This window comes from Centropristis striata, chromosome 21, assembly GCF_030273125.1.
Source record: "Centropristis striata isolate RG_2023a ecotype Rhode Island chromosome 21, C.striata_1.0, whole genome shotgun sequence".
Classification (NCBI taxonomy): Eukaryota; Metazoa; Chordata; class Actinopteri; order Perciformes; family Serranidae; genus Centropristis; species Centropristis striata.
Window position 1 is genome coordinate 15,137,089 of NC_081537.1, and position 27,608 is coordinate 15,164,696.

A 27,608-nucleotide genomic window follows, 5' to 3' on the forward strand; every position below is an offset into this window, starting at 1 on the left:
AAAATACTACTTAAATGAGTTATACCTCGAATCAATTGATCAATTCACGGTTGTGAAATGTGTGGAATGTGCTGCTCCGTTTCCCTAGTTGTCTTTACTAAGTTCATTATTGTGCTGTGGCGGTAAGTCCTAACATGTCTCAGTTTGTCATACAGTCGAATAATTTAGCCGAATACCTTAAATATAAATTATGAGCAACTATTTTGGCAGCGGGAATACTCCTCACAACATTAGGATATCTACTGTAGTCGTTAATGTACTTTAACGTTTATTATTTTCGGGAAAAAACACGGAATGTTAGCAAACAAGAGGGCTTGGAAGAGGTCGTTTTTAGGAGGGTAACGGTGACTTTTACTCCAAATGTCACAGAAAGACGACTCTGAGGATGACATTTGGGAGTATAAACCTCTTGAGAAGAAAAAGAAGAGAACCGAATCAGCAATTGTGACTAAAAGATGTACTGTCAGAAAAAAATCCAAAAGAGACCCTTCTTTCCCCCTCAAGTCACCTGACAAGAAAGTGAAGAAGACAGCTGAGAGAGGAGAGTGCAGTTCTGTTGTTAACGGACATGGCGCTTCAGAGACAGATAATAAACCCTCAAAGTCATCTACTACTACTGACACAGAGCCAACAGACGATGCTGCTGCCGAGGGACCAACCTCTGGAGACTTCTGCCCCATGTGTCAGATGCCCTTTTCCATTTTGGTGGTACAGACTCAAAGATGGCATGTTGCTGAATGTCTTGACACCCCCAGGGACACATGCAAAGGTACAGACATCCATGCTTCTTCATATCGTCATCCTGTTAAAATAATCGCCTAACTCATTTTTTAAAGTTTTGCAAGAAACACAAAAAAACGTCACCAAAAGTGTAACATATGACATTTATTGATAATTTCACTCAAAAAGGATGTAACAAAGGATGGCTATTGGCATAGTAATAACACTGTGTGTAAATTATGTAACTTAAGAGAAAAAAATGACTTAGGCAATTTTTTTGAACATGCCTTTGTGACTTAAACAAGATATGGTAACACTTTATTTTGAAGGTGTCTACATAAGAGTCACACAAGCCTGTCATAAACATTACATGACAAGTATCATGAGCATTAATGTTACTTCAATGTGTCGTTAATGTTCATGACACATCCCATGTCATGTTTATGACACGCTCACGTCACTCTTATGTAGACACCTTCAAAATAAAGTGTTACCATATCTTGCTTAAGTCACAAAGGCATGTTCAAAAAATTGCCTAAGTCGCATTTTATTTTGACTTAGGCATAATAAATCCGCTTAAGTCACACACTTGACATAGGCAATAATCACTTATTTGCTATATATGATATTATACCAATCCTTTTAGCAGATGTAGGGTTTAGTGTCCTGTCCAGTTCACTCAAGCAGATTTTGTATGGAGGTGCTTTTGAATTACTATAATGTTGTTCCCTGCTGATAAGCCTCATGTTTTCATGCGCTCTCTGTTCACACAGAATGTCCAGACGGCCTCCAGTGCTTCTCCACCATTCCAAACCATTACAAGAAATTCAACCACTCTTTCCTGGCCCATAGTCGAGCAAACGGTGACACAGTCCTCCTCAGTTTGTCCCAGCAGGCAGAGACCAGCGGGAACACCAGTTGTCCCCCAGGACTGATAAACAATGAGGTGGATGACCCTTTTTTAGAGAGTTCACAGGATAGTGCTGTCAGTCTTTCTGCTGTATCCAATCATAGTGTCTCCCCTCAAAGTAGTCTCACTGGAACACCTCCGTCTAAGCTTACAAATGGACTTCTATTACTGCGCTCACCTGGACCGGAGGATTTTAAGAAAAAGAAAGGCTGGTCATCAGCTACTAAAAGCCGAAAGTCTCTCAGTTCCTCACAAGAAAGTAGAACAGAGCTTTCATCCACTCCTGTCAAGGCAGAGAAAGAAAGACAAGTTTCACCCAAAAGTGAACCTTTCCCTGACATCGATGATGCAATATCATATTCTCCTCTTTCTGAGTTCCCTGCAGAGACTGAAGTCAATAGTAGTGAATGTCGGAAAGCCCTTTTTAATAATGATGCGTTTGAAAATGATGATGAAAAGTCAATGGTGCTGTTCAGTGATGGTTTCTCAAGTGAAGATGAGCTCCTCTCTGAATTTATAGATAATTTAGAAACCAATAATGTGCAGGCAAAGGAGCCTGCTTCCTTAAACACCCAGCTGGAGTCAGTTACCTCACCGACGCCCACTAATCAGCTAGCTGCCTCTGCAGGTGCTCATTTCACAGGTGAAAAAAAGGCTCACGGTCAATCTACCAGTGCCATCAGTTCATGTAAAAGCAGCATTCAGTCCCCTCAAAGTATTGTTTTAGAGCGCCTGAAAGAAACTCTTTTAAGCTCAGATTTGAAAAGCTTGAATGACAGCAGTATTCCAGTGCCTTCACAAACCTCTATTGTCCAAAGATCTCAAACAATGCCTCCACAGAAGGGCCAGAGCAAGGCAGGTCAGGCTTCCTGTCTGAAGCAGACTGACATCGGAGTGTTTTTTGGCCTCAAACCCCTCAAAGAGAAGGTGAAAGTGGCTGAAAGTGGACCAAATGAACTCAACACTACCTCTCTTGGTGAGAACTCAGGTCGGAGACGACAAAGAATGGACAGGCAAAGAAAAAGTAAGGCTGACACAACTGCGGATACTGCACAGGGCTCAGTGGCTGTAGGTAATGTGGTGGATGCTCAGGGAGAAGCTGGGAAAGGTAAAGCGAGAGGATGGAGAGGAAGACGATGGAACAGAGGGAACGCTGATGGAGAAGTGGAGCCACGGCGTTGTCCCTTCTACAAGAAGATTCCTGGTCAGTGAGTCACCATATATCGTATATTTCTGCATAAATGTGTTAATTATTTTGTTTTGAACATACAATTTTTCTTGTGCTCAGGCACAAAGTTCGTCATAGACGCCTTTCAGTATGGAGAGATCGAGGGCATCACTGCCTACTTCCTAACACATTTCCACTCCGACCACTATGGAGGGTTGACCAAAAAATTCACATTTCCAATCTACTGTAACAAAGTAAGTAAAGTTTTGTTTTTTTATAAATTATGACAGACTTCCAATATTATTTAGCTCCTAAAGTCAATGCTTTTGTTTAGTATGTTTAGTTAGTTATTATCATTTTAGTCTTTTTTATTTTTTTATTTTTTTTAAGCAAAATGCCTGTCTTTTTCTCGTTTCATGCTTCTTAAATGTGAGAATTTGATGATTTTCTTTGTGATAAATGTTTTTTAAAAAAAAACAGAAAAGCTTTTTGGATTCTTGCTTGGATAAAAACATACCATTTGAAGACAACACAACAAAACATGCTTTAGTATTTTCTGACATTTTAATGACAAATTGATAAATTGATAAATAATTGTTAGTTGCAGCCCTGTATGTAATGAGAAACAACACTCCTTTCAATTACTATGTTACTAATTTAATTGCTGATCTATAAGTAAGAGACCATGGCATTCTTTTGGCCTTTTTTATTTTTACACAATTATTTATGGATGGTGGTTATTTCCCCAGATTTCATTTGAGTCTACACAAATGCAGTATTTCATAATTCATACAGGGAAATAAAAAACTGCATGACAGTTTAAATACATCTGCAGTTTTGTCTCGTAAATAAGCTCAGGCAGGTCTCCTCTCCAAAGCCCTTGGATACTATGGAAGAGATTAATTCTTTTGAAGATGCAACAAACCTTTTTTTAAAAATCCTATTTATTTGCATCTCATTAAAAAGCTTCCCTGACTTCTCTCTTTAACTAAATTCATGGAAAGACGTGATCCATTTATCTCACTGCACTGCATTCATGCAGTAATGAAAAATTAGCTTGCACTTGGAAACTATGAATACTAATTTGCCAGTGGCTCAGACCATATTGGAGTTAATTGAAATTTGAAGACCTTCATGTTTTTATTTTGTTTTTTTGACACAGTTTTGGTTAATACCTTTCTAATCCACATAATTAAGTTTGTCTGTGTCTCAGTTGGTCTTTCCATTTATAACACTAGCACAGTGGAAATTTTGAATCCAATTATACTACATGAATAAACCAGTACACCCACTGGAGGTATATCATTTTTTCATTTAATTTTAATTTTACTGGGATATTTAAGAACATACCTTTTTAAAACTAAGCATTATAGCCCAAGTATCTAGAATTATATGTATGGTGAAAAGGGGCTCAATATGATGCAAATTCTTCTGTCAAATGGGTCATGATTTATTACAGTGTGTGCTGTCTTGGGATTACAACTAAAAACAGACTTTGAAAGACTCATTTGGACTCCTTTGGGGTTTTGTGTATTTGGTAGGTCACAGAAATTCAACTTGGACTTACACTTGGTGGGTCATAACGCAGAAAAGTTTGATCGGGGTGACACCTATTTGTTTATAATAATATGCAATGTATAGAGTAATTATATTGCGTTTACTCCACCAATTTTTAAAATAGATTTTATTTTAGCTTTAATGGCTGCTGCTGCATCACTGTATGTAAGTAAACCATAGAGGTGTTTGTTGACTGACAGCTGCCTCTCCTGGTCAGATTACAGGGAACCTTGTGAAGAGCAAGTTGAAGGTGGCAGAGCAGCATGTCAACATCCTCCCCATGAACACCCAGGTCACTGTGGAGGGAGTCGAGGTCATCCTCCTGGAAGCCAACCAGTGAGTTATCGAGCTGACGCCAATATCAGCCGATTGAATGTCTGACACTAATTTAAAAGTCAGACAGCTCGGAGCAAACTGCCTCGATTTTTTTTTAACCAAGGAATACTAAAAGGCGTTTTTTTAGGAATACGGATACGGAAATATGGACATTCTGTGTGCAAAGTTACTGGTGCCTTCCATGTTGTCTTCATTCTTTAAATTGAACAGGATATGAGGCTTACTATGCTAAAATGATTATCCATGCATATGTATTTTCAAAGGCCAGTAATAGGAAAAAGGACATCTGCTTGTGCCTTTGAAGCATTTGGATAACCATTTTTAGTGCCCCTACCAAATGTCCTGGCTGGTTAATATTGAGGAGTTGAACCCCAAAAATGGCTAAGATCCTTGTTTTTTTTTTTTAAATGCATAAATGATAACATTGCCATGGGCAAAATACTATAAAACTCTCAAAATTCAGTCTTTCAGTATTTCACAGAAAGTGAAATGTGTCTGTGTCTGTTCTGTAAGTTGTCCCGGAGCTGCCATGCTGCTGTTCTTCCTGCCTGATGGACAGACAGTCCTCCACACCGGAGACTTCAGAGCTGATCCCTCAATGGAGACCTACCCGGAGTTACTAAGCTGCAGGGTGCAAACACTATACTTGGACACCACGTAAGAACCTTCTGACTCCTCCCACTGACTAATTTTGGTCAATATTAACTAGGTGTACACACGCAAGAATAATAATATCTCCTATCCCCATAGCTACTGCAGCCCTGAGTACACCTTCCCCAGACAGCAAGAAGTCATCAACTTTGCAGCCAGCACAGCGTTTGAACTGGTGACACTCAACCCACGGACACTTGTGGTGTGTGGATCCTACTCTGTGGGAAAAGAGAAGGTGTTTCTGGGTGAGTGTTCAGTTGAAATGTACTTTCTGCATCTGCACGACCACAAATTTCAATCACATGGCAGATGTGTGGTTGATACAGCTTGCAGATCAAGTGACATGGTAATATATTTATTTAATTCTGTGAATAGTGATATATCTGTACAGTGTTATAGGGTACGGCATTACAACCAACACAAACTGTTGGACATGTGTTTTTATACCTAACTGTAAGAGGGGTGGATTTTTCTGCAGCTTTATATCACGACCTGACCTTTCCTCCCTCTGAAAGGCCATGTGAGATTGCATGTTGTGACGTAAGGGAGCGGTGTGGAGAATTGTGGATTAGTTTGTTGGGAGAAAAGAGCCACTTTAGTGTCCTCGACTGACGCACGATTAATTTTCTGTTCCACTTTGGTGCGGTAAAGCAATCAAAAACTAATGCTGACCTCACAGAACGTGAACAACATGCATTCATTCTGTAATCACCTTTGCTTCAACAAGCTCTGCATGCAATTTCAACGGGGGGGGGGGGGGGGGGGGCTACAGCTGATTGGAAATACTGTAAAACTGTACTCTGTTTGAAAAATGTGTTTGAAGTTGGTGTAAAGTAAAATACTGGGCTGTAGTTCTTTTGCTGCAAGTAGTTTTTTTGGGTTGCCCCAAACAGTTGAAATGGACATTAAAATTTCAAATGAACAGATTAGCCTACACTAATATTATTTAGTATAATATTGACTGTGTAAGATTGTTCCCAGCTTGTGTGATCCAAATATTTCCAATACATAAAGAACTTTCTGAAGTCAAATGTATTCATATATTTGAAGTCAGTACAATTTTTTTCAAAAACATTTTCACAGCACCAAGAAAAAAAACGTTTTTTCTCCCAATTACCACACAAATGGAGACACAAACCTGTATAAGCAGCAATGTAACAGCACCATAAATTAAATGTATATAATCACATGTACAAAAAAAGTAAATTCCCTCCTAAACACACACAAATAAATTCATTATGTTTCTCCTTTTGCTCCATCAAGACGAAATAGATGACTTTATTTATAAATGTGTAACAAGAAACAAATTGCTTAATTCAAATTGTGTAAAATAAAAAAAATATTAGGTACAACCCAAAACTTTGTCCTGAAAAAAATCTAATTATTTAAAGATCCTTTACTTTTCAAGTACACACTAGGTCTTAAAATGAAAAGACCACATTCCTGCTTCTTACACAGACCTTGTTGTGCTTCATTTGTAGCACTGGCAGAGGTCCTGGGGTCTAAAGTGTGCCTCTCTAGAGACAAATACAACACCATGTGCTGTCTGGAATCGGAGCAAGTTAGACAACGTATAACCACCGACTGGAAGGCAGCCCAGGTCCATGTGCTGCCCATGATGCAGCTCTCCTTCAAAGTAGGTGCAGCAATCTTATTTTCCATTAACTGATTTGAAAAGAGGAGTTATTTCATTATAGGTCCCTCAGGAGTATAAAAATGAACTATTTTTGGATAGCAAAGTGCATCAGTCAGTAGAGTTAAACAACTAACAAAATAACTTGCATACTTATGTCCCAGAGGCAGTTTCTTTATTTAGTCACTGCATTTAAGTCCATGTATTTGAATTACTTTGACAATTTCATAATACACTTCTTAGTGAGATAAAGGGGAAAAGACCTAGCTGATAAAGTTGTACACTATTTCTAAATTGGTCTGCAGACTTTTGTGTAAATGTTTCTCTTGTTTAACCAAGGACTGTGTCAAATTATTTATGGGCAGTTTATTTAAATATTTCATCTGCCTATGGGCAATTCATATGCAAGTATCTAGGACAGCAGTTGAAATAATTAGGGAATGCTAATTATGATGACCAAGCACATCGTCTCTCTAAAAGGACTAAAGCATTTAAATATGCCATCTGTGTAACCACAGATAAGTCCCAGAGTTGGTATAATTCAAGCATCAGTAGGCACAGAGAGGCTGACTTTGGGGGGAAATATATGCAGTTTAGGTTTGCATTGAGACCTTTGAGTACTGACTCTTTGAACATTTTTATCAAGAAGAGCTACCACAAAGACCGTCACCTTGAAATGTATGATTGAATAAAACTGTATAAAACCTAATTTAAATTAAATGTTTGCAGTGAGAATAACCTCTCTGCAGTTGTGTTCATCAGCTGGCAAACAAGTGATGAAAAGTAAGAAGTTGTTTTTCATGTTTGGAATTTTAAATATTCAAAAACACAAAGGAGGAGGATGCTTCCAGTGTTTGTATTCAGATGGACTTCGGTGAGAAGTTTGAGGGAAAAGCTGTTGAAATCAGAGACGACATGGTAACCATAGAAAGCTGTTTGCTTAGTTGAAGACGTGTTTGTGAAGAGAATGTTGCATGACTCACTGCTTTTGCTTTCTGGCCATTTTACGTAATAAGAAAGACAAACGAAAGACACTGCAACACCTGTTCTTTGGTGGATTATGTGTTTGCCAAATTTCAGAAACTGCTGAGACCAATTGAGAAAAGATAGTGAAACTAGCTAAATCCTGAGATCAGCAGATTATTTTTTGACCACTTGGTCCCACATTTTAATTCATCAGCATGTGATTAATTCTACATTTCTCCTTCTCATTCTAATCTTGTCTCCAGAAACTGCAGGATCACCTGGCACGCTTCTCAGACCGATATGATCAGCTGGTGGCCTTCAAGCCCACAGGCTGGACCTTCAGCCAGCAGATGGATTCAGTGGCAGATATTCAGCCTCAGACCAGTGGCAACATCTCTATCTATGGTAGACACTTTTAAAAAAAATATATTTTGCACAGGTGTTTGTCAGAATGTACATTCACACACACCATATCAACATATTCCATTGTAAGGCCTCAAAAGATGCTAATGAATCGCTGATGTTTTTAATTAGTAAATTCTTCTTTTTGCAGCATATATTAGGGCTGCATCTGGTGTTAAACATACTTCTGTAAAGCAGGAGGTATTTGAGCTGTTAATACCCCCCAGCTCTTTTTAACTGACCATAAACAGTGTTAAAATGACAAATTATCTTAATAGTCATCATGCCAAACGCTGCTAAGACTTCATCACAAGAGCAGCATTTTTCTCCTGCCAGAAGTGAATGTTCATCACATTGTTGTATTTAGCCTACAGCTCCTTCTTTTGGCAAAGGGAGAATGAGTGAGAGAGAGGATAGTGTGAGAATAAACAATGGATGGCTTAGTTTCAGGGTACTGAATGCTGGATCTTGTATTTTCAGTCATGGACAGCACTGCCAGACAGTTGCCATTTCTGAAATGGGTCATGACTTGATTTGGCACTGCAGATTTAGCCTGGTTTTCATCCCGTCCTCTGTTTCTTGTTCTGAATAGATCTATCAACAGCATCAGCCATCTGGCCTGTAACCTACAATCACCAGCGAGAGGCTTTTGCGTTGCACATCATTTCTTCCTCCTCAGCAGTTTGTGCGTCAGTCAGGCGGAAGCCAATTTGCAACCTCTCTCTCTCCGCCTTGTGTTGATGTCCTCCTTGCTCTTCCCAGCCATATGCTACTACCTAATATTATTCTCTGCATGTGACAGGATTGACTATGTACTTGAGCAGGTTCATTTTCAGCTAGATCTGTTTAAAGTGGTGGGGCTCATCAAACCTGTGGAGGGGGTGAAGGGAAGGACAGGACAGGAAGACTTATTCTCTCCTACACACAAAAATAAATGAGACATTTGGTAATCGTACAGTTTCAACACCTGAGACCTGCCTTGTGTCCTCGGAGGGGAAAAGTCAGAGCCTGTGGGTCACTTGGTTTAGCATCTGGTTCCCATTGTAAGACTTGTGCCCCGTTGCTCGTCTTTGACTCCCCCATACGTTTAGACATCTGGCCTGATGATGAGTTTTTACCTTGAGCCAAATCTCCTCTGTACTCCCTGAGCTTGATGTATCTTAATGGAGAAATTAGGAAGAAGAATATGAGCTGACTGAAAGTTAAATTTATTTCTGAAAAGCTCTTCTGGTTCAGTTCCAAACCACTGCTCTCCTCTTTCCCTAAAGTATTCGTCTCCATAAAAAAAGAGAAAATGTAGATAATTACAACCTACATTTGAAATTGAGAGAAAAAAACAAAATGTGGGTTGTCTTCAAGCTTATGTGCTATTTTCTGCAAGGCTGCTTATATATTTTTAATTTTCAAGTGTCATTAATGATTGTTACCCTTCTGTTTCCTCAACAGGAATACCATACAGTGAACACAGCAGCTTTCTGGAGTTGAAGCGTTTCGTCCAGTGGCTTCAGCCCCTGAAGATCATACCGACGGTCAACGTTGGCAACTGGGCTAGCAGGAAGGCCATGGAGAAGTGCTTCAGTGAGTGGCTCATGGAAACCAGAGCTAAACTGTAGCTGAAATAGAGGTAATCTTGACTGAACTCAAAATCTCTCAGCTGCTCGCTTGTTTGTGGGATGAACAATTCATTCTCAATGCCGTATGGCCATGGGGAACAAACATATTTTAACACTACTCACTGTATTACTTTTATTGAAGTTACTTCAGACTGCTGTGCTCATAAAACTAGCATTTCATTGCAGAGCAAGTTGAACATGGACTGTCATCACATCTATAAAAAAAGGTCAAGTATTAGCTCTTAAACCAACTTACTCTGCTTTTATGAATAAAAATAACTGAACTCTGAAAACTGCTTTTATAAACATGATCTGAGATCGTACATGTATCATGTCCAATTACACCTGTGTCACCTAGAAGTATTATACAATAGAACTGAATGAACCGCTTTGAAACTGTGCAATTTCATAATTACCTGCATTTTTTGTCTCTATTTAAATTTTTATGCTGGAAAATAATAAATGTTTTAGACGTTCTCATACTTTTCCCTTGTTTTTTTTGTTTTTTTTGCAATATTAATTAATTTATATTGTAGAAGCCATGAGAGTCGAGTGAGGAAAAAAAATGGTGATCCGTTTTATGACTTCTTCTTTTTTTGGGTCAGGATTACTCTAATGATTGATTCACTGTACCCGCCTTTCAAAATTCGTCAGATTTCTATACTGTTCACCCTACACAACTTTCTGTCTTGGAACTGCGAGTCTTGAAGTTGTTGTGGTTTTCACACTTCGTGACTGACCGGAAACGGGGTCACACACATCTCATCAGAAGGAATCCTCGAGTTGCAAGGTCTCCAAACTAGTGGTCGACCGATACGGGTTTTTTAAGGCTGATGCCGATACCGATTATTTTACATTACATTTACATGTCATTTAGCATGTAAATGTAATGTAATAATAATTTTGACATCAGTCTTAACCGATCCCCGATATGTGCTGCCGTTTTTTTGGGCCGATTCTTGAAGCCAATACTGCCTTTTCTCCTTCCATTTACATGGAAAAAATGACACAATAATTACAATTGTTACACAAGTCTCAATTTAAACAAAGAAAGAAACATTTAAAAAAAAACATATTTACAGTTGGATAGCAAACAATGTGTACATTGATTTAGGCCTTGAGGTGGTGGTGCCTCAGATGAGTCCACATATTTGATGTGTTTTTCTTTTTTCCAGTATCAGTAGCAGCTCACCAGAGAATGGCAGATGTTGCACCGAGCCTTGCCTGCTGTTAGCTCAGTGAAATGGGCTAATTGATTGGCGAACGCATGCACATATCGGCCAATGCCGATACAAGTAAAAGAACGCGAATATCGGTCGACCTCTTCTCCAAACAACATTTTGTCATGAAAACAGTAATGCTGGGGCGTCCCAGTTGATCACTGTAAAGTGCATACCACTAAGGCTGAGTCCATGCAGCCACTGGGCCCGGGTTTGAATCTGACTCGGAGCCCTTTCCAACATGTCTTCCCCACTTTTCACTGTCAATTAAAGCTGAAAAAAAGGTCAAAGACTGTCATGCTTGTTGATGTTGTCGTTGGCACACACTTTCACAAAATAACCTGTTTTCAACACGTAATTTCTATTTATAGCCTGTTTCCTCTTGATACAATGAAAACTTGGTCTTTGTTTCAATGCAACACAAAAAATGTTCGTATTGCCATGCTTTCTTTTTGTTAATTTTTCAATTACTTGGGGCAACTAAACTACTTGGCTTACAGTGGCTCTGGTCCACCCAGTGGGTTAATAAGTAGATCACTAGATTTTTTTCCTCTCAAGTACCTCTCAGGGTACCTCTTATTCTGTAATAGTGTGCTCATGAGATTCAAGATGAGTTGAGGAGGAATGCCACTGTTGTGCAATGGCTTTGATAATGCAAACTTGTCCTGAACAGTGTGCCGTCGGACCATTAAGCAGTTTATCTCTGAGACAGCAGAGCCATGCGGTACAGAGATAGAGCTCTCTGAATCTCTGTAAAACAAGCTCTCCACGGAGTCACTAAGCGATTTCTCCTTTAATGTAGAACAACATCAGCTTATCCCATCTGTCTGAGCTGTGTGTTCAGTCTCAGGGGCCAGAATAATATGTACTAAATCTTGCCCAAAACTAAAATTGGATTGACTGGGAACTTGTTGAAATGTTTCTGTTTCAGTAAGTAGGTATGTTTTATTTGTGTCCTGTTTTGGAAGGTAATTATGTCAACAAATAATGAGTCTGGCATATGAGGAACAAAAAGATACGTCACTGAAAACCCTCAAGTTGTACAATCCTGTGCTTTCTTCAGAGATGATCATCCTGCTCATCCAATGTTTTAGGCCCCGTTTACACGAGGACGGTCTGAACAGAAGACGCAAAAGTGGCGTCGTGTCTTCACTTTTTATTCCTCGTTTAGACGAGCATTTTCGGGAGGAAATCTGCGTGCATACGGTGACGCAAAAGTGTGTGAAATTCGATTGTATGCAGCCAGGCGGCATCACTTAAAGCGATAAGAGCATCTTTGGGCATGCAGAAGTTTTCACGCCACACATTTTCATCCGCTACTACTTCCACAAAGTTCTCCACCATCCACTAGATCTCCCAGGTCTCGTTCACAGCCGTCTGGCTCGCCTCCGACGAATTGCTGCATCCAAAATGTGATAGAGGTAATTACAGATCCTTCTCTGTTCACTAATACTATCTGTACATATCCTGTACATTTGGTGGAAAGACTCCTGTAAATTTGATAGAGCTGCCAGAGCAGCTTAAAGGTCCGACGCATGGAAATAATCCCACGTTTGTTTATTTTCCTGTACTGGAGCATGTATGTGACGTTAACACATACGTGACGTGAGCAGATCTGAGCAGAGTTTTGCGTCTTGTCAGTGTAGACGACACGCTACGGTGGAGCATATTTAACTTTTCCACTTTGGAGGGTGGTTTCAGATTTTTGCGTCTTCAAGCCCCCAAAACGCCGTCACTGTCTAAACGAAAGGCACTTCCGATAAAATATTCTGTCGTTTTTACCCGCGAGCGTCCTCGTGTGAACGGGGCCTTAGTCTGCAGGTGATGAGTTGAATGAAGTAAACTGGAAGTTCAGGTTCTTGCCCCTGCAAACACATGCCCTGCAGAGCAGCATACACAGTCCCTGCCAGTTTTTTATAATTAGATACCCATTAGCTGTCACTTTACTCTCCAGTGAATACAACAATAAACTGACGATCCTTTAATATGATTACAAGAGGTTTTATGAAACAGGTCAAACATGCTGTGTGTAGAAATCCCTTCAGGTGTAACAAGACTCTTGAAATGTCTCCATGAAGCTAAATAATAAAAATAAAATAAATTTGCAGTGTGTCGTTCAAATAACAACCTTAAACTTAATTTTTATGAAAATTGAATGAATTTTGTCATTTGCTGCATGAACTCTCTTAAAAAGCTGTTGAAGAAATACAAATGGTCTGTGTTTTAACAATCTGGCTAAGTTTATTCATAATCATTTTTACAAAAAAAAAACATAGACTCAGTGTCCAAGTAACAACCTGCATTTGCTGCACCCTGGCAAAGAATTCATGCATTTGTAATGGAGCGTATTCATAATACAGAACAGCTTGAGCATCGCAGTTGAAAAATGGCCATAAGAAATAAATGTCCTGAATAATTTCTTTGTCAGAACTCATATCTGTTTAATAGCTCCATTAAAACTTGAAACGTTAATCTCAGAAAGGCTGATGGGAATATTAACAATGTACGATAATATTGTTATTTGATGTTAAGAGTTTGGAGGCTAGCTTTGTCCTTTCCCTCTGTCGACATAATTTAACATTTCAAATATAAAATGGTTTGTGAACAGGCTTTGCACATGATTTCCATTTGATGTTTTCTCTGTCCTGGAGTGGCGTTGGTCACCAGACATAATTTAAAAAGGACTAAAAACCATCTTCACAAGCTATATCAAAACTTAATTCCAGCAAAGCGTACTCAACCATTTTCGCTTCAAATGAGAGAGAAATAGGTGAAACACAGCCTGAGGTGCAACACCATTCTGTCTGCATATTAATTCACAATAAGTCTCTCCCTGAGGTGTGGACGACTTGAAACACTGGCCTCCTCCTAAATCTTTTCATTATTATTGCGCTCCTAATTACTGTCAAAGTATTCTCGAGATAAATAAGGAAAGGAAAGTGGAAAACATTTAGATTTTTTAAATGTTAATGTGAACTTCCACACTAATGGTATGAAAGTTCTGGAGGCAAGTGAGAGAAAAAAATTTGGGTGATGCATTTTCTGTGTCTTACACAGATTTATGAAAACAGTTTTGCTCGGATATTGTTTCCAAGTTTCTTTTTTTTGTGTGAAAACAGGTAAAATAAAGTTTTGCTGTTTTCCTTTCTTTTTAAACAAAATGTTTTTCTTCTCTGTGAGTTTTTATTTCTTCTGTCCCGAGTATTACAATAATTAAAAAAAAAGATTGTCCTATTTTCACATATCCACAACAAAACAAACATTTAGAAAGATGATCCTAGGTTTTTCTTTTTTATCTGTTAGAAAACAATTTAGATCAGACTTAGAAAATGGATCACCAGAACTATTTTTTCTCCCTTGCCTCTCTGGGTTTCTGCTCAACATTTGAACAAACAATGTGCTTTTATATTTGTGTTCCTAAGAAAGCTTTATCAGACGGGCTTGGCTTGCAGAGAAATTTCATCATGCATGCCACCGACTGAGCAAACTGGGAATGAGTCAGCATTGCTGGAAGATGACATGCACACTAGTTATGCAGCCCAGTTCTTACAAAGTGACAGTCATTGTTTATCCTTTCAAAATATTTAATCACTTCATTGGAAATATAAATATTGATTTGGAGCATCTTGTATTATGCCTAACAACATCTTTATGTAAGATACATGATAAACTGCTTCCTGCAATCTTTCATTAAAGATAATAAAAATCTATATACAAGTGTTATACAAGTAATAGTACTAATGATTTAATTATTGTCTTCATATGTTTGTTTATATGGAAAAGAAGCATGGCAATAGCACAATATGCTATTTTTGAAAATGCTGCTTTCCAATGTAATTTGAAACGGTCTATATATAGTAACATATTGCGCCATTTTTGCACTACACGCCTTGCCCTTTTGAATTGTATCTCGTCTCGGGTCCAGTTACTGGCCCTTTTGTTTTGTGTTTAGCATCATGAAGGTGGAATGTGGAAATCCAGTATGTTTACATGAAACCTCTGCCTTTTGTTTCCTCTGAGACAGCTTTTCAGAACAAACATCTTATCGACAATAAACACAATGAAATAACAACGTCATAGTTCACGCTCCATTTAAACTACAAGTCATTGTTACATACCGAGTGCTTGGCAGCAAAATGCTGATCTTTGTACACAAGTCATGATTTAAAAATCATTAAATAAATTGTACTTTTCCCTTCACTTTAAGCTCCAAGACATTAAAATGGAGTAAACTAGTAGAGTGACAGATCAGTAGGAACTGCCCACAGCCCTGGGGAAATACTGTCTAATGTGGTCAGTACATTTATACATTTAATGGTCAGTCACTGCAGAGACAGTTTGCCGAATGCAGAGGCTGGCCTCCAGGCACACGCAGGATAGTCACTTTCACCTGAAAAGAGAATTAATTGACCCCTCAGATGACTCGCTACACATTTATAGATACATGCAAACATCAATGTGCTAATTTTGTTATCGTGCTTCATGAACGTACCTCATTCTTGAGACACTTGCTGAGATACATGTTGAGCTCCTCCACGCTGCCGGTGTGCAAGTCGTTAATCGCCAGAATCTGGTCTCCTTTGTGAAACAGGCACACGGACTGTGGCTGGCCTGTCCACCCAGACACACTGCAACACACACATGCACACATATTCTGTTTGTTAGATTCAACCTGTAGCTCTACATTAAATGGCTGAAGACTGTTAAAAAATGTTTAAAATGTAAACCCACCCATGTTTTTGCTGCAGTCTACAGATAACTATGACTGTCTGTTCTACTGTGGATTTGACCTACCTCTCACACTTAATCAGCACATCAGCTGCATTGTTCACTTGTCAGGAAAAGATACACTTCTATTTAATCAACCAAGCAGTCTACACAGGTCCCGTTTCACTTGCCCTTTACCGATGTAATCATGACTCAAAGCAGATTGTCATGCTTCGAATCTACTTCCTTTACGTTTTACGAGCACAACTACAGTGATTGTTTGTTGGGTGACCTACACTTGCATGCAACCTGTAAACACTGATAGTGAACTGAAGCTGCATGGATTATACATTTGTTGATGCTTCAACAAAGGCTTGAAAAAATAAGACTAAATCAAAGCAGAGTAAGCCCAATAGAGTAGGGCCTTACCTGATTAATTATTATCACAGTAAAAGTCCTGCATTCAAATTTTTACTAAAGGTGAAGAGTGAAAAACGGCATCAGTGCACTGAACTTTAGTTAACATCTGTTAAAGGTGGAGCTTTATATTCTAATATAATTCTGGGTGGTTAAAGGCATAAAAATATATGTTTTAATTGTTAGATTTCTTTCGTAAAATCTGAATCTGCAACATAACCAGTAACATTTCTCTGTCAGCAAATGTAGTATGATTCTTTCAGTCAGTAATTAGTATCCAGTTGAATTGCATTTTTTAAGTGCTCTGGGGGGCTTTTGCAAAAAGTTATTTTTGTGGTAAAATCAGTTACATTAGTAACATAATCACATATCTAAGCAATATAATACATCTATAGCTGTTTCACTCTCTTTTAGTTGTGGCAGGCAGTTACCTACCTTGACTTATTTCTCTTTTTTTCTGACCATGAGTAAACGTAACTTAGGCGTGTAATGGATCATTTTCATGGCAGGCGTATTACTTGTTGAGTGTTGTTTTTTTCTATGTGTGTTTCTCAAGGACGTTCTGAACAGACTGGACAGATTTTTTAGAAAGCACGTGCAAAGTAAACCAATGTTTATTTTCTGCATCTTAAAGAGGATAGAAAATTGTGCAATTAACCAAATGAATGCAAAGAGCAGTTTGTAAATCTCCGTATGAATAAATGCCCAGATTTTCACACAGTACAGCTGAAAGCTCTGAGTCATCCACCATGAATGAACAGACAACTCCTGCAGCGCAACATTGAGTCTGACTTTTCTCAGCCTCAAAAGGAGGAAACAAGGACATGTGGGATTACAACCAGAACGTCCTGAACTGTGTTTTTCACAATAGAACTTGTGGCTTGTGGGGTGAGGACAAACCTGCAGTAAAACAGACAGTAGGAAATGTGCCAAACACAAATGCGGTTTAAATGTTTTTCTTATCTTAATGGACACAGAAAAACAACATTTGTACAGGAACATTTGTATTTTTTCTTTTGTCTGTATTGATTAAGCCTTCACACATATCTCAACCAAATTAGTCCAAATTAGTTAAGTGGTCCTACTTCATAGACAAACTTACGTTGGCTTCCCATCCACTTCTATCAGTGTCAGGTGTTTCTTCAAATCTGCCTGCTTGATTTCCATATCTCTCTCCTCTGGGGTGATGGTGTCAAGGCTGGAAAGAAAAAGACCACAAAAGCTGTATTTAATAGGATTTATATATTTTTGCAAGAGAGAAAAGCATTGAAAGCTTGACATTTGACATCCAAGGAATTCAAAATAGTTCACAAGATCACCATGGATTCTTAAATTATTGTTTGTGGCATGTTGTAAAATAACTAAGTTAGTAAATGAATGTTTCAGAGGTGCAACGTGCATCCCGAGTAATAATGAAACTAAACCTTTCATTCTTCAGATGAAAGCACACAGAAGCAGAAATGTGTGGTTATTATTTACTCCTTCCTTCATTCTAGTGGCCTGAGTATCTGCACAGATAAGGACTTCTCATTTTTCTTTGAAAATGTAATTTAAAAGTAATGGCAGATAGTTACTGATGTAACTGATGTAACTATCATTTGTCAGTTACTGATGTAACTATCATCATACCAGTGTCGGCTTGCAGAAACCACTTGAACCAGTCCAGCTACATGTCAGCACTGATCCCGGCATTCCTTTTTTTTCTGAATCATCTTATATAAAATGTTCTCTGTAACCATTACAAAGCTGTTTCTGCCTTTTTGATCAGACGATGCCACAGTGGGGGTTTCAAATTCGCCCTTGTACTCTTACAGGTAAAACAACTGTTGAACGACTACTTCAGTTGATCATAACCCACCAACATAAAATATCTCTATTTTCAGTGTATTTTTACTACAACAGAGGTAATAATTTCCACTTGGGAGTTACTTTTTTGGGATTCAGGTTGAATCTCACCTTTCAGTGGAGCTTAGTTTGTCCAGAGTCTGCACATTTTGTCCATCCAGCATCTCGTCAGGAGAGGTGGCATCATTGTCGCTGGAGCTGCTGCTGAAGTCTGACGTCTGACGCCGGTCTCCTCTGCAAAAAGCAAGTAACAGCATGAGCTATTCCAACCTCAGATCTTAGTACATGTCTCAGTTAAATTCAGCTACCTGTTGCTGATATATACTTTGTTGAAATATAACAGAAGGCCCTGAGACCGCTTGGAGAGACAGCAAGAATAAACCACAACAGGGCTCTCATGAAGGCCAGGGACAACGCTTTAAGTTGAGTATAAATCTGAGAATCTGCGTGCACTGTGGAGGGGGCTGACTCACAGTCAGACAGCATAACAACAGATTTTGGCTCTTTATTAGCAGCCTTGGTTGGACAGAAGTCCACATTTCCCCCTTGTGGCAGAACATAACAACTAAAAGAAAAATAAATGGTTGACAGAGGGTAAAAGAGCATTGTACTCTCCAAAAATCAGAAGAGGTTTCTTTCTGTTATACCAAAAGGGGAGCAGATGTCTTGAGATTTATTAAAATTAGTTCATAAAAGCAGCATGGGAGAAGCAAATCATTCCTAAATCACTGTAGAGGCGCAACAGGAATTCTAATTAAGAGGCACTTTAGAAAGGAGTCTTTTGACCCATATGCCAAATGAGAAGATGTTCTTCAGTGCGGCAGCACAGCAGGTGACCACAAATCAGACATCAGTGTGAAATATAAAACTATCTCACAGTTTTGTATTAAAGCATTTAGGAAAACAAACAGCAGGAAAGTAAAGGAGGTGATGGCATAAAACAGCTGGAAGAGGCACAATGTGACTGCTTTTAATTGATAACCTGCTGAATTGGTGATTTACACAATGGTCTTGGTAAACAAGGAAGATTGGCTTAAACCTTCCATCCTTGAGATACTGTAGGAAAGAAGGTATGTCATACTACAAAGACTGAGAGGCAGATTCATGCACTTAAAGCTGGGGTAGGCAGTTTTCTCCTCAGCCCCTCCCACTAGACAAGCACAGGCTTGTTCTTCATCCAGTAACATGTAGGAATACTTGTCATTGTTTATTTGAAATATCTGATGCTGTTATATAGCAGCAATTCTATTAGACTTACCGTCCTCTTTTCTTTGCAAACTTATGGGCCTGTAAAGCCTTTTAAGATTACAGACTTGAGGCTCTTACTAGCTACATAAACAGGAACTTCAATTAACCTCAGCCATGAGCATTTGGCTATGATAAGCAGAAGGCTACACTATTAGCAACATTTTGGAACTACAGTTTGTGGCACTTTCCCATTGGCCTAATTTTTTTTTAGCCCCAGAGGTTGCTGCTGTGTCACTGACTAGATTTTCTAAAACTTGAGAACAGAGCCAAGAGGAAGTCTCGTTTGCTCTCAGACCACTAGAATTACAAATGCGGAAAGGTTATTATTAAATATTTTAAGGAAATAGGACATTATTCCTCTTACAAATAAAAGGGTGATTCATAAGAAAACATCCTTCTCAAGAAGCTACACACAGGGATTTTCCACCTACAGCCTCACTTGGTCTGGTTTGACCAGTATGGTGGCTAATCTGATTTAATGTTTGCCAAAGTGAACAAAGATTGACATTGTTTTAGAATGGACATCACAGAGTTGGTTTGTTGACTTTATAACCCAGCCTTACTTGTTCTACATTTACACTACATTGTTTCATTTAGAATTAGTGTCACTTGTGGCCAAAAGTAGAACATAATTTCACTTTAAATTGTTAATACAGTACTTGGCATGGATTTGCAAACACATTGAGCTATTTTTAAACTGAATAAAAAGACACCATTGTGATTGATTTCCCCTTGATTGCACAATAAGAAATACAGGATTTAGCTAAATCAAGAAAGTTTGAGATGCACACGAGTAACAGTGCAGTCAATGTAGCTTATTAGGTTTCTAGGAATAATAAACAAAGCTAATATCAGAAGATTAGTTCCACCTGACTTGTCAAGCTTAAAGGTCTATCCCCAGATGTATTTTCATGGCTCAGTTGTAGATTAAACATCAGTGCCATCTTGCTCAGGTAAAACCTCTTACACAAGATGAAAAAATAGATTTCATGTAGTCGAGCACACAAGTTGTCAAACAAGCTCTGAGGTGCAGCCTTTCTTTGACTGCTCCTGGACTGTCAACAGTTCTGCTGTAAAAATAACACCCTCCTTGTTGTCAGTCTACGTGTTTGAGCCAATGAGGCCGCGGTTAGCTCTGATGAGTGAGCTATTTTGGTATCTAGGGCACTGGCAAAACATGTTGCACAAAGAGGATAGGGCACTGACACTAAAGACAAAGTGAAAAGTCAAAAATACACACACGGCTCACAAAAAATGGAAAAAAAGTGTTGAAATTAATCTACCTGTCCTCAGCGGCTGTCTCCTCATCGCACGCAGGTAGTGGAGAAATCTGTGTCTTCAGCCTGTCAAAGACTTGAGTGACATGCCTCATCAGGCTGCCTGTGGTAACCTCCTCAACTTCACGGTCCCTGAATAGCATTTGGAATAGTAATAATAATAATAATAATAAGGAAGTGTCCATTTTAATCAGAAAACATAATTAGTTTCTGTCACTCTGTAAAATCAAACTTACGCTGCCTGAGCCACTTGTGCGTTATATCTAACTTCTGTCATCGATTCATATCTGCAAAAGACAAATGCCTATGGTTTATTTGTTTTTAACATATGCAACTCAAATACACATAAAAGCAAGTTTATGCTGACCAAAAAAGGGTAGTGGGGATGAATGTGAATTGTAGTTTTTATGCAAAATTGTAACTTCAAATAATTAAATATCACATCAACACATTATCACATATATATACATTAATCAAGACTCACACTGAGTCCAGGCTTTTGCGACGGATCGAGGCATATTCCCCTGTTGAATGTCTTGCGTAGGCTCTTGGATAGTCATAGATTGGATGCACAGGCTCCGATGCACGTCTTTTGTTGTAATCTTCACTCTGTTGGCCAATCAGAAAACAATAGGACAAACTGTCTGCAAACGAGAGAGGAGTCACCTCTAACATATAAATATGCCTGTGATATAAATCCTGGAATAAATAAATGAGGCAATACATTTTTGTAAATATAAATAGATAAATAAATCAACCTTGTTCCAGAAATAAATGAATAGGCACAATTTACTACTTTTATTTATTTTTAAATTATCCCATGAAATAAAATAAATATAGTCCCCTAAATTAAATACAATTTTTAAGAAATATACTTTTTTATTTACTCATGTATTTTATGTTGATTAATGTAGATTTACATTCATTTATACATTTATAAATGTATTGCCTGATTTATTCATTTCAGGAATATTTCATATATTTATTCATTTTTACATTTATTTTTTATTGACTTGCCGTTCTAAAATGTTGCACCTGTGATTCAGCGTCGTTATCCAAAGCATTTGAAGACGGATCCGACATGGACCGAATTTTTGAGTCTGGCTGAAAAGTAAAAAATAAAACAACACATTAAAGGACCTATGCATACAATATACATGTGATTATATTAGTTTTTTACATTATTTTGAGAGCAGACTTTGAAGAGAAATAAAACTATCCCAGTGAAAATGTGCAGCATTCATGTTGCCCATTCATCTCAGTGTCACTGTGTCGGGTGCATTGGCTCTCCATCTGGGTATACTCAAGATACTACATAGAATGGGTCGTGTAACAGGAAGTAAAAAAAAAGGAACTGTGTTTGAGATCTTATGGGGGCATTTCATCTGGATAACAACAAAAACTGACAACAAGCAAGAAAATGTATCTTTTCTCTCATTATTAATTCTTGCCAATGGTACCATAATAAAAATTATCATGAGTTAGAGTGGATATCACGAAAATGATGACTAGATCTAACATCAGTGTTTCCTCACACAAACCAATGTTACATAAACCAACCTTTTCAGCCTCAGCGACAGAACTCTTTTTCCGCCTAAGGGGTTTTGAAATAACCTAAAACAGGAAGAAAAGTCTATTTTTATAAGTCAAACAAAGAGTCAATGTTTAATTGATGACCCATGTAACTGCCATTGGCAAGGAACACTGAGGGGAATTCAGACTGAGCAAGTGTTGTAAGAACAGGCAAGTAGCAGGAAATAAAGCTATATTAAAGCAAACATTCATGAGTGAAAGAAGAAAAAGCAACTTCCTGGATGATTAAACATGTTAGCATCCATTTGCGCCATCATTTCATTGTGATGGAATAAGATCCTGTGAGTCATTATATGAAAAAGTTATAATGAATTAGTCTTTCAAAGTAATGACGTAGTATCAAAAATGAATGACTTAGTATTTTTCTTTTTTAAATGACTTCATATCTCAAATTAATTACTTAGTTTTTTAAAATATCACATTTTTTGAAGAAATGACTGAGTAGCCTATCTAAAAAGTAATGAGAAACTTTTTCTCATAGGATACAAACAACTTTTAGATATTAAAACATTATTTTGAAAAACTGTCTTTTTTTTTTAAGAGAAGTTTCTCATATTTGATATACTAAGTCGTTATTTTGAGAAAGTATCTCATAATAATAACTTACAGGATTTTTTTCATCATCACATAGGCAGAAATGTTCTTCTATAGTCAACAAATAAGAAATAGTTTTTAAATATTTACCTCAACTGGTGGCTGCCCATTGCTAATTTCCTTTAACAGGAAAAAAACAAAAATATAAAATGCACGCACACACAGAAGACATAGCTGGCATACAAATGTGATGCGATAAAGTGTAGTGCAAGAGACCCTTGGTCTGAATGAGCTGATAAAGAACTTAAATCTCATTGTACCTCTGAACTCATACATTTATGTGGCCGGTTTTTCAGGGCTTCAAACAGGTCGGAGAACCAGCCGTCCACTTCCTCACTAAAGGCAAGAAAAGGCAAATGAAACACTTAATGAAACACCTAATTTTGCACAAATTATGGCTATTACATTTATTTTAAAATGCAATTCCAAAATCAAATAGGAAGTGGAAATAGTGACATTTAGCAACAATTGATGTGAGCAGAGTGGAAGGTAAAGCCATTATCAGCTGATGGACTGCTACTAAACAGGAAAGCAGCATCATAATTTCTTTCTGATTGTTGGAAATCCCAAAATAGTAAATGGTTAGGAGGGCAGGGGGAAGTGTTTTATGAGGCGCTGTTAAAGTGCCAGTGGGGGCGTCGAGAGGAAGACCGGCCAACCAGCTGTGTGGCCTGAATCCTGCTTACACAACCTCCAACTTTCAAATTAATGTAACCCATTTATCTGGGACAGTTTATCTGCACGTTGCCATGACAAAATTCAAAAGGAAACAAAAAATAAATAAATTCATAATGATGTAAATGGCTTTATATGTGCAGAATCCAAATTATATAGAATTGGTAGTACAAACTGGCTAGAGACTGAAATTTATTTTGAAAATTCCCTAATAGACTGTGACCAAATATTACAGTGAATTATATCAGGCTTTTAATGAAGATTTTAGAGATCTAGAGACAAGATTTTAGGTATTTCAGACACTTAATTCTCACATATCCCCAGTGGTAGAATGTAACAAGTACATTAACTCAACTACTGTTCTTAAGTACAACTTTGAGATACTAAGTTGAATCAAATATTTACATTTTATGGGCGTTCCCGGTGGCACACCTGGTAGAGCGCATACCATAGAGACTCAGTCCTCGTAACCAGGCGGCCCAGTTTCGAATCGGAGCCGCATGCTTTCCCTGCTATCTCCCCCCTTCACTCTGAGTATCTATACTATAATAAAACTATAAAATGCCTCTAAGAATATATATATTTATATTTTATGCTACTGTATACTTCTATTCCATGATATTTTGAAATTCAGATCATGAATACAAAATACAGATAGAGAATTATGATGTTTTATTATGGATTAAACTACCTAGCAGTATATAAAGTAATTAAATACGCTCAACCTTTATCAGCTGCATCATTAGTGATGCTCAATACTAAATGTGCCTACCAGGCACAGGCCTAGGTGTCAAAAAGACACGTAAGAGACTCAAAATGGCCACAAAGAAACATAAAGCGACTACTAAGAGACACAAAAAGACAACAAAGAGACCAAAACAACAACAAAGCGATAAATAAAAAAAACAGCTGCAAAGACATTCACCACTAACTATGAAAAGGGGGAAAACATCTACAAAAAGACCCGAAATGTCAACAAGGGACACAAAACAACATAAAGAGGCTAAACAACTACAAAGCCAGTCTTGCTCCTGTGTGGGGAGGGTGGTGGGCCTTTTGCATGTCTGTCCTTCAATGCATCACTAATTAAACACATCTAATTATATTTTTGTACAAAAGCAGTGAAAAGACATTACTGTGTGTCTGTCCTGACAGTGGTATGCAAGAAGTTTTCACAGTACAGTGCAGTAAAATGCAATGAAGCTAATAAAGAAGCTATAAATTCCATCTCAGTGCATTATATTGGCTATAAAATCCAGCGGACTGACCTGTTCTCCCCGACGAGGAAGTAGTCCCGGTCAGCTGCCCTGATGTAGAGCACACAGGATGGCGCGCACTTGAGGCTCTTCTGGACCCATCCCCATCTCGCGTGGTTTTGAGGATTCACATACAACAGTGAGATTCTGACAGAGGGACACAGAAAGAAAAAAAACACTCAAAAACAAAGCTTATTTAACTACATTGTTTCACTTGAGGGATATTAAATATCTTGAATTGTTTTATGCTTTGTGAGGACATACTGTGTTAGGTCTATCCCTCCTAGTGGCCTTTCCTTGTCCTCAGGATTCCTGAAGTACTTCAGTAGGTGTTCTTGCTCACTGATTTTGAACAGCACAAAATATCGCCTCTTCCATGATTTCTGTACGGGGGATATGATGGAATAAATATAATACTGCACATAAAGAGCTGCAATCAGTTGTATCCATTGTTCCAAGTCTGTCACCTCTGTCTTCAACCGTTTTTGGGGTGGAGACTTGAAGAGGTATCCTGATCTTACTTCCTTTGCATCTTTAATTGGTCTGTAGAACACTGCACTTCCGCCTAAGGGCAAAAGAAAAGCCTACTGTGTTGTGATCAGTTTGCTTAAATCCCATCTTTGTTTATTATTTATTTATTTTACTGTCTGTGCTATCTGGGAAAACCAGCAAATAATTTTAAAAAAGAATGAACAGAATAATGAAGCAGTTGAAACAAAAGACTAAATTACTTTTTAGTTTATGAATGAGTGTTAACATTGTTACATTAGCACATTCCAGGTTTCCTTGTCAAATGAATCTTTTGTGGCTCGATAAGATCAGATGTAAAAAAAACAAAAACAAAAAACAGGTTTTCTGTAAGCAGCACCAAAATGCCATTATATAAATGCAAACACTGAAACAAAACCATAAAGCATATTTCCAGATGTGATACCTGTGTTCTTCTGGCTCTTATGCATTGTGACACCACACCTAAACAAAGATAAACACAGGAACGTATCAGCGTCACTTTAAAACATAAAAATATCCAGAAGGAAATAGTTAACCTTCTAACAAACAATGTGGGGTTTAAAAATAGAGCAGCTTATGTCCCTGTGAAAACAGAGCATGAAATAGAGCTCTATTCACAAAACGGTTCAGGTTTTATGCTCATTCTCAATATTGTTTTACAGCTATTTTCCTGTAAAAGCATATATGCAGTAATTAAAGTAATTATGAGTAAATACAGCAATGTTAAAACTCAAGAATATTAATCATCCTCTTAACACTATGCCCTTGTTTACACGGATTAACCCCTTTTTTTTCTTTTTTTTTTTACATCTATCTGTATCTATGTCTTCAAAATGCAATACAATAGTAAAACAAATAATTCTAACACATGATGACCTAGATACACTGGTTCTTGACAGGAAAGGACAGGAAGACCATAATATTCTTACCTGTGGGGCACCTGTTCCGAGATTCTGTTCACCCTGCTCTGTCTCTGACAATAAGTGTTGCTGCATGAGGAAGCTGGATGCCTTCCCATACCTGGCAAACAGAAACAAGATATTCATACTGGGAACTGGAGTTTCTGGTTCCTTGCTTTAGTTGCTCTTAAGGTTCACCTGCTGTGCTGTTAAGCTGTAGAATTCCACGCAGTGAAAAAAGACACGGAGACAAAAGACTGATGCCAACTTTTGACACATTTATAGGTTAATATCTCATGATTGTAGCATTGACATTTACATAAATGCTACACCCTAAACACACAGGTGGTAGGTTGTTAAGTGGGTGGTACAGGTTTATAGTATAGGTCCGATTTAAAGGAAGTCAGATACTTACTGTGCCACTTAGACTCCCTTTTTTTAATCTAAAAAATATGAAGTGAACATCACTGGAACAGACCTGGTTTTTTTTGTTTTTTAAACTATTACCTAAAAAAAAATCGTCTTTAGAACTGTGCTAAAATGCAACACTTCTGTGACACTTTTTTAAAACAAAAATTCCACTTCAGTGTATTAGTACACTTATAATAATAATAATAATAATAATAATAATAATAATATACATCTTTATTTATAGTGCACTTTTTTAAAATACATGTTACAAAGTGCTTTACAAAGACAAGTTAAAAACAGACATAAAACAGCAGATAAAAGTAATGTTAGAAAATGACATCATTCTGTGCAATTAAAAGACAGTTCAAGGGAAGTTAAAAATTCAGGTCAAATCAGGAGAGGCTCTCCCATAAAAGTATGTTTTAAGAAGAGACTTAAAGGAGATCACGGACTAAGCCGACCTGATTTCTTCCCCTTAACCTTACTATTAAGCACTTACTATTTTTTTTTTTTAACTTATTTTTTATTTGACATATACGCACATACATACATATAAACAAACACACATCTGACGCACATAGAGGAGATGTGCATTGTACACAGTTGCACTCGCCCTGCTCAACACTCTGCCCTAGTAGGGGTACTGTTCAAGCACAAAATAAGTAAATAAATAAATAACAGTACAGAATGTAAATCTACCATACAAAGTACGAGCAGTTACAAGCTAGAAGAACAAAACACAGTACAAATAGAGAAAAAAGAGAAAAAAAAGAAGTGGAGGTGATTAGAGTTTTGGCATTGCTTGTTTTAATAATGACCACCTTTTATCAAACAGGCCTGACTTCAACTGTAGTCTTGCTGTGATTTTCTCCATAATAAACACCTTTTTTACCCTGTCTCTCCATTGTGTTATACTTGGAGGCTGTGGTTTCAACCAGGAAGTTGTTATTGTCTTTTTTGCGATCAGCAGCAGGATTCTTAGTAAATATTTAGAGTTCTT

The 27,608-nt window shown here is 37.8% G+C and overlaps 2 protein-coding genes across 4 annotated transcripts; one reads left to right on the plus strand and one right to left on the minus strand.

Annotated features, from left to right (window-relative positions):
- Positions 1-90: 90 nt before the first annotated feature.
- On the plus strand, positions 91-11,475 carry dclre1a (DNA cross-link repair 1A (PSO2 homolog, S. cerevisiae)). Of its 3 annotated transcripts, none has more exons than XM_059325188.1 (10): positions 91-769; positions 1,494-2,834; positions 2,919-3,052; positions 4,573-4,691; positions 5,205-5,348; positions 5,442-5,587; positions 6,824-6,978; positions 8,205-8,346; positions 9,790-9,967; positions 11,132-11,475. In XM_059325188.1, exons 1-9 carry the CDS (start codon positions 361-363, stop codon positions 9,954-9,956), a joined length of 2,757 nt encoding a protein of 918 aa, XP_059181171.1. In that variant the 5' UTR covers positions 91-360; the 3' UTR covers positions 9,957-9,967; positions 11,132-11,475. The 3 variants fall into 3 exon arrangements, with proteins under 3 accessions (XP_059181171.1, XP_059181169.1, XP_059181168.1); XM_059325186.1 differs by lacking the exon at positions 11,132-11,475 and adding an exon at positions 10,143-10,438; XM_059325185.1 differs by lacking the exon at positions 11,132-11,475 and having other exon boundaries at positions 9,790-10,438.
- A 2,636-nt stretch (positions 11,476-14,111) lies between these two features.
- LOC131959720 (pleckstrin homology domain-containing family S member 1-like) lies at positions 14,112-25,747 on the minus strand. The gene is made up of 15 exons (XM_059324932.1): positions 25,723-25,747; positions 25,256-25,353; positions 25,053-25,171; positions 24,801-24,935; positions 23,118-23,193; positions 22,948-22,977; positions 22,231-22,284; positions 21,706-21,774; positions 21,155-21,279; positions 20,907-20,957; positions 20,677-20,802; positions 18,257-18,379; positions 17,403-17,498; positions 15,669-15,804; positions 14,112-15,566 (listed from the first exon to the last, which is right to left on the minus strand). The coding sequence occupies exons 1-15, from the start codon at positions 25,745-25,747 to the stop codon at positions 15,495-15,497; spliced, it is 1,335 nt and encodes a 444-aa protein (XP_059180915.1). The 3' UTR covers positions 14,112-15,494.
- Between the last annotated feature and the right edge of the window lie 1,861 nt (positions 25,748-27,608).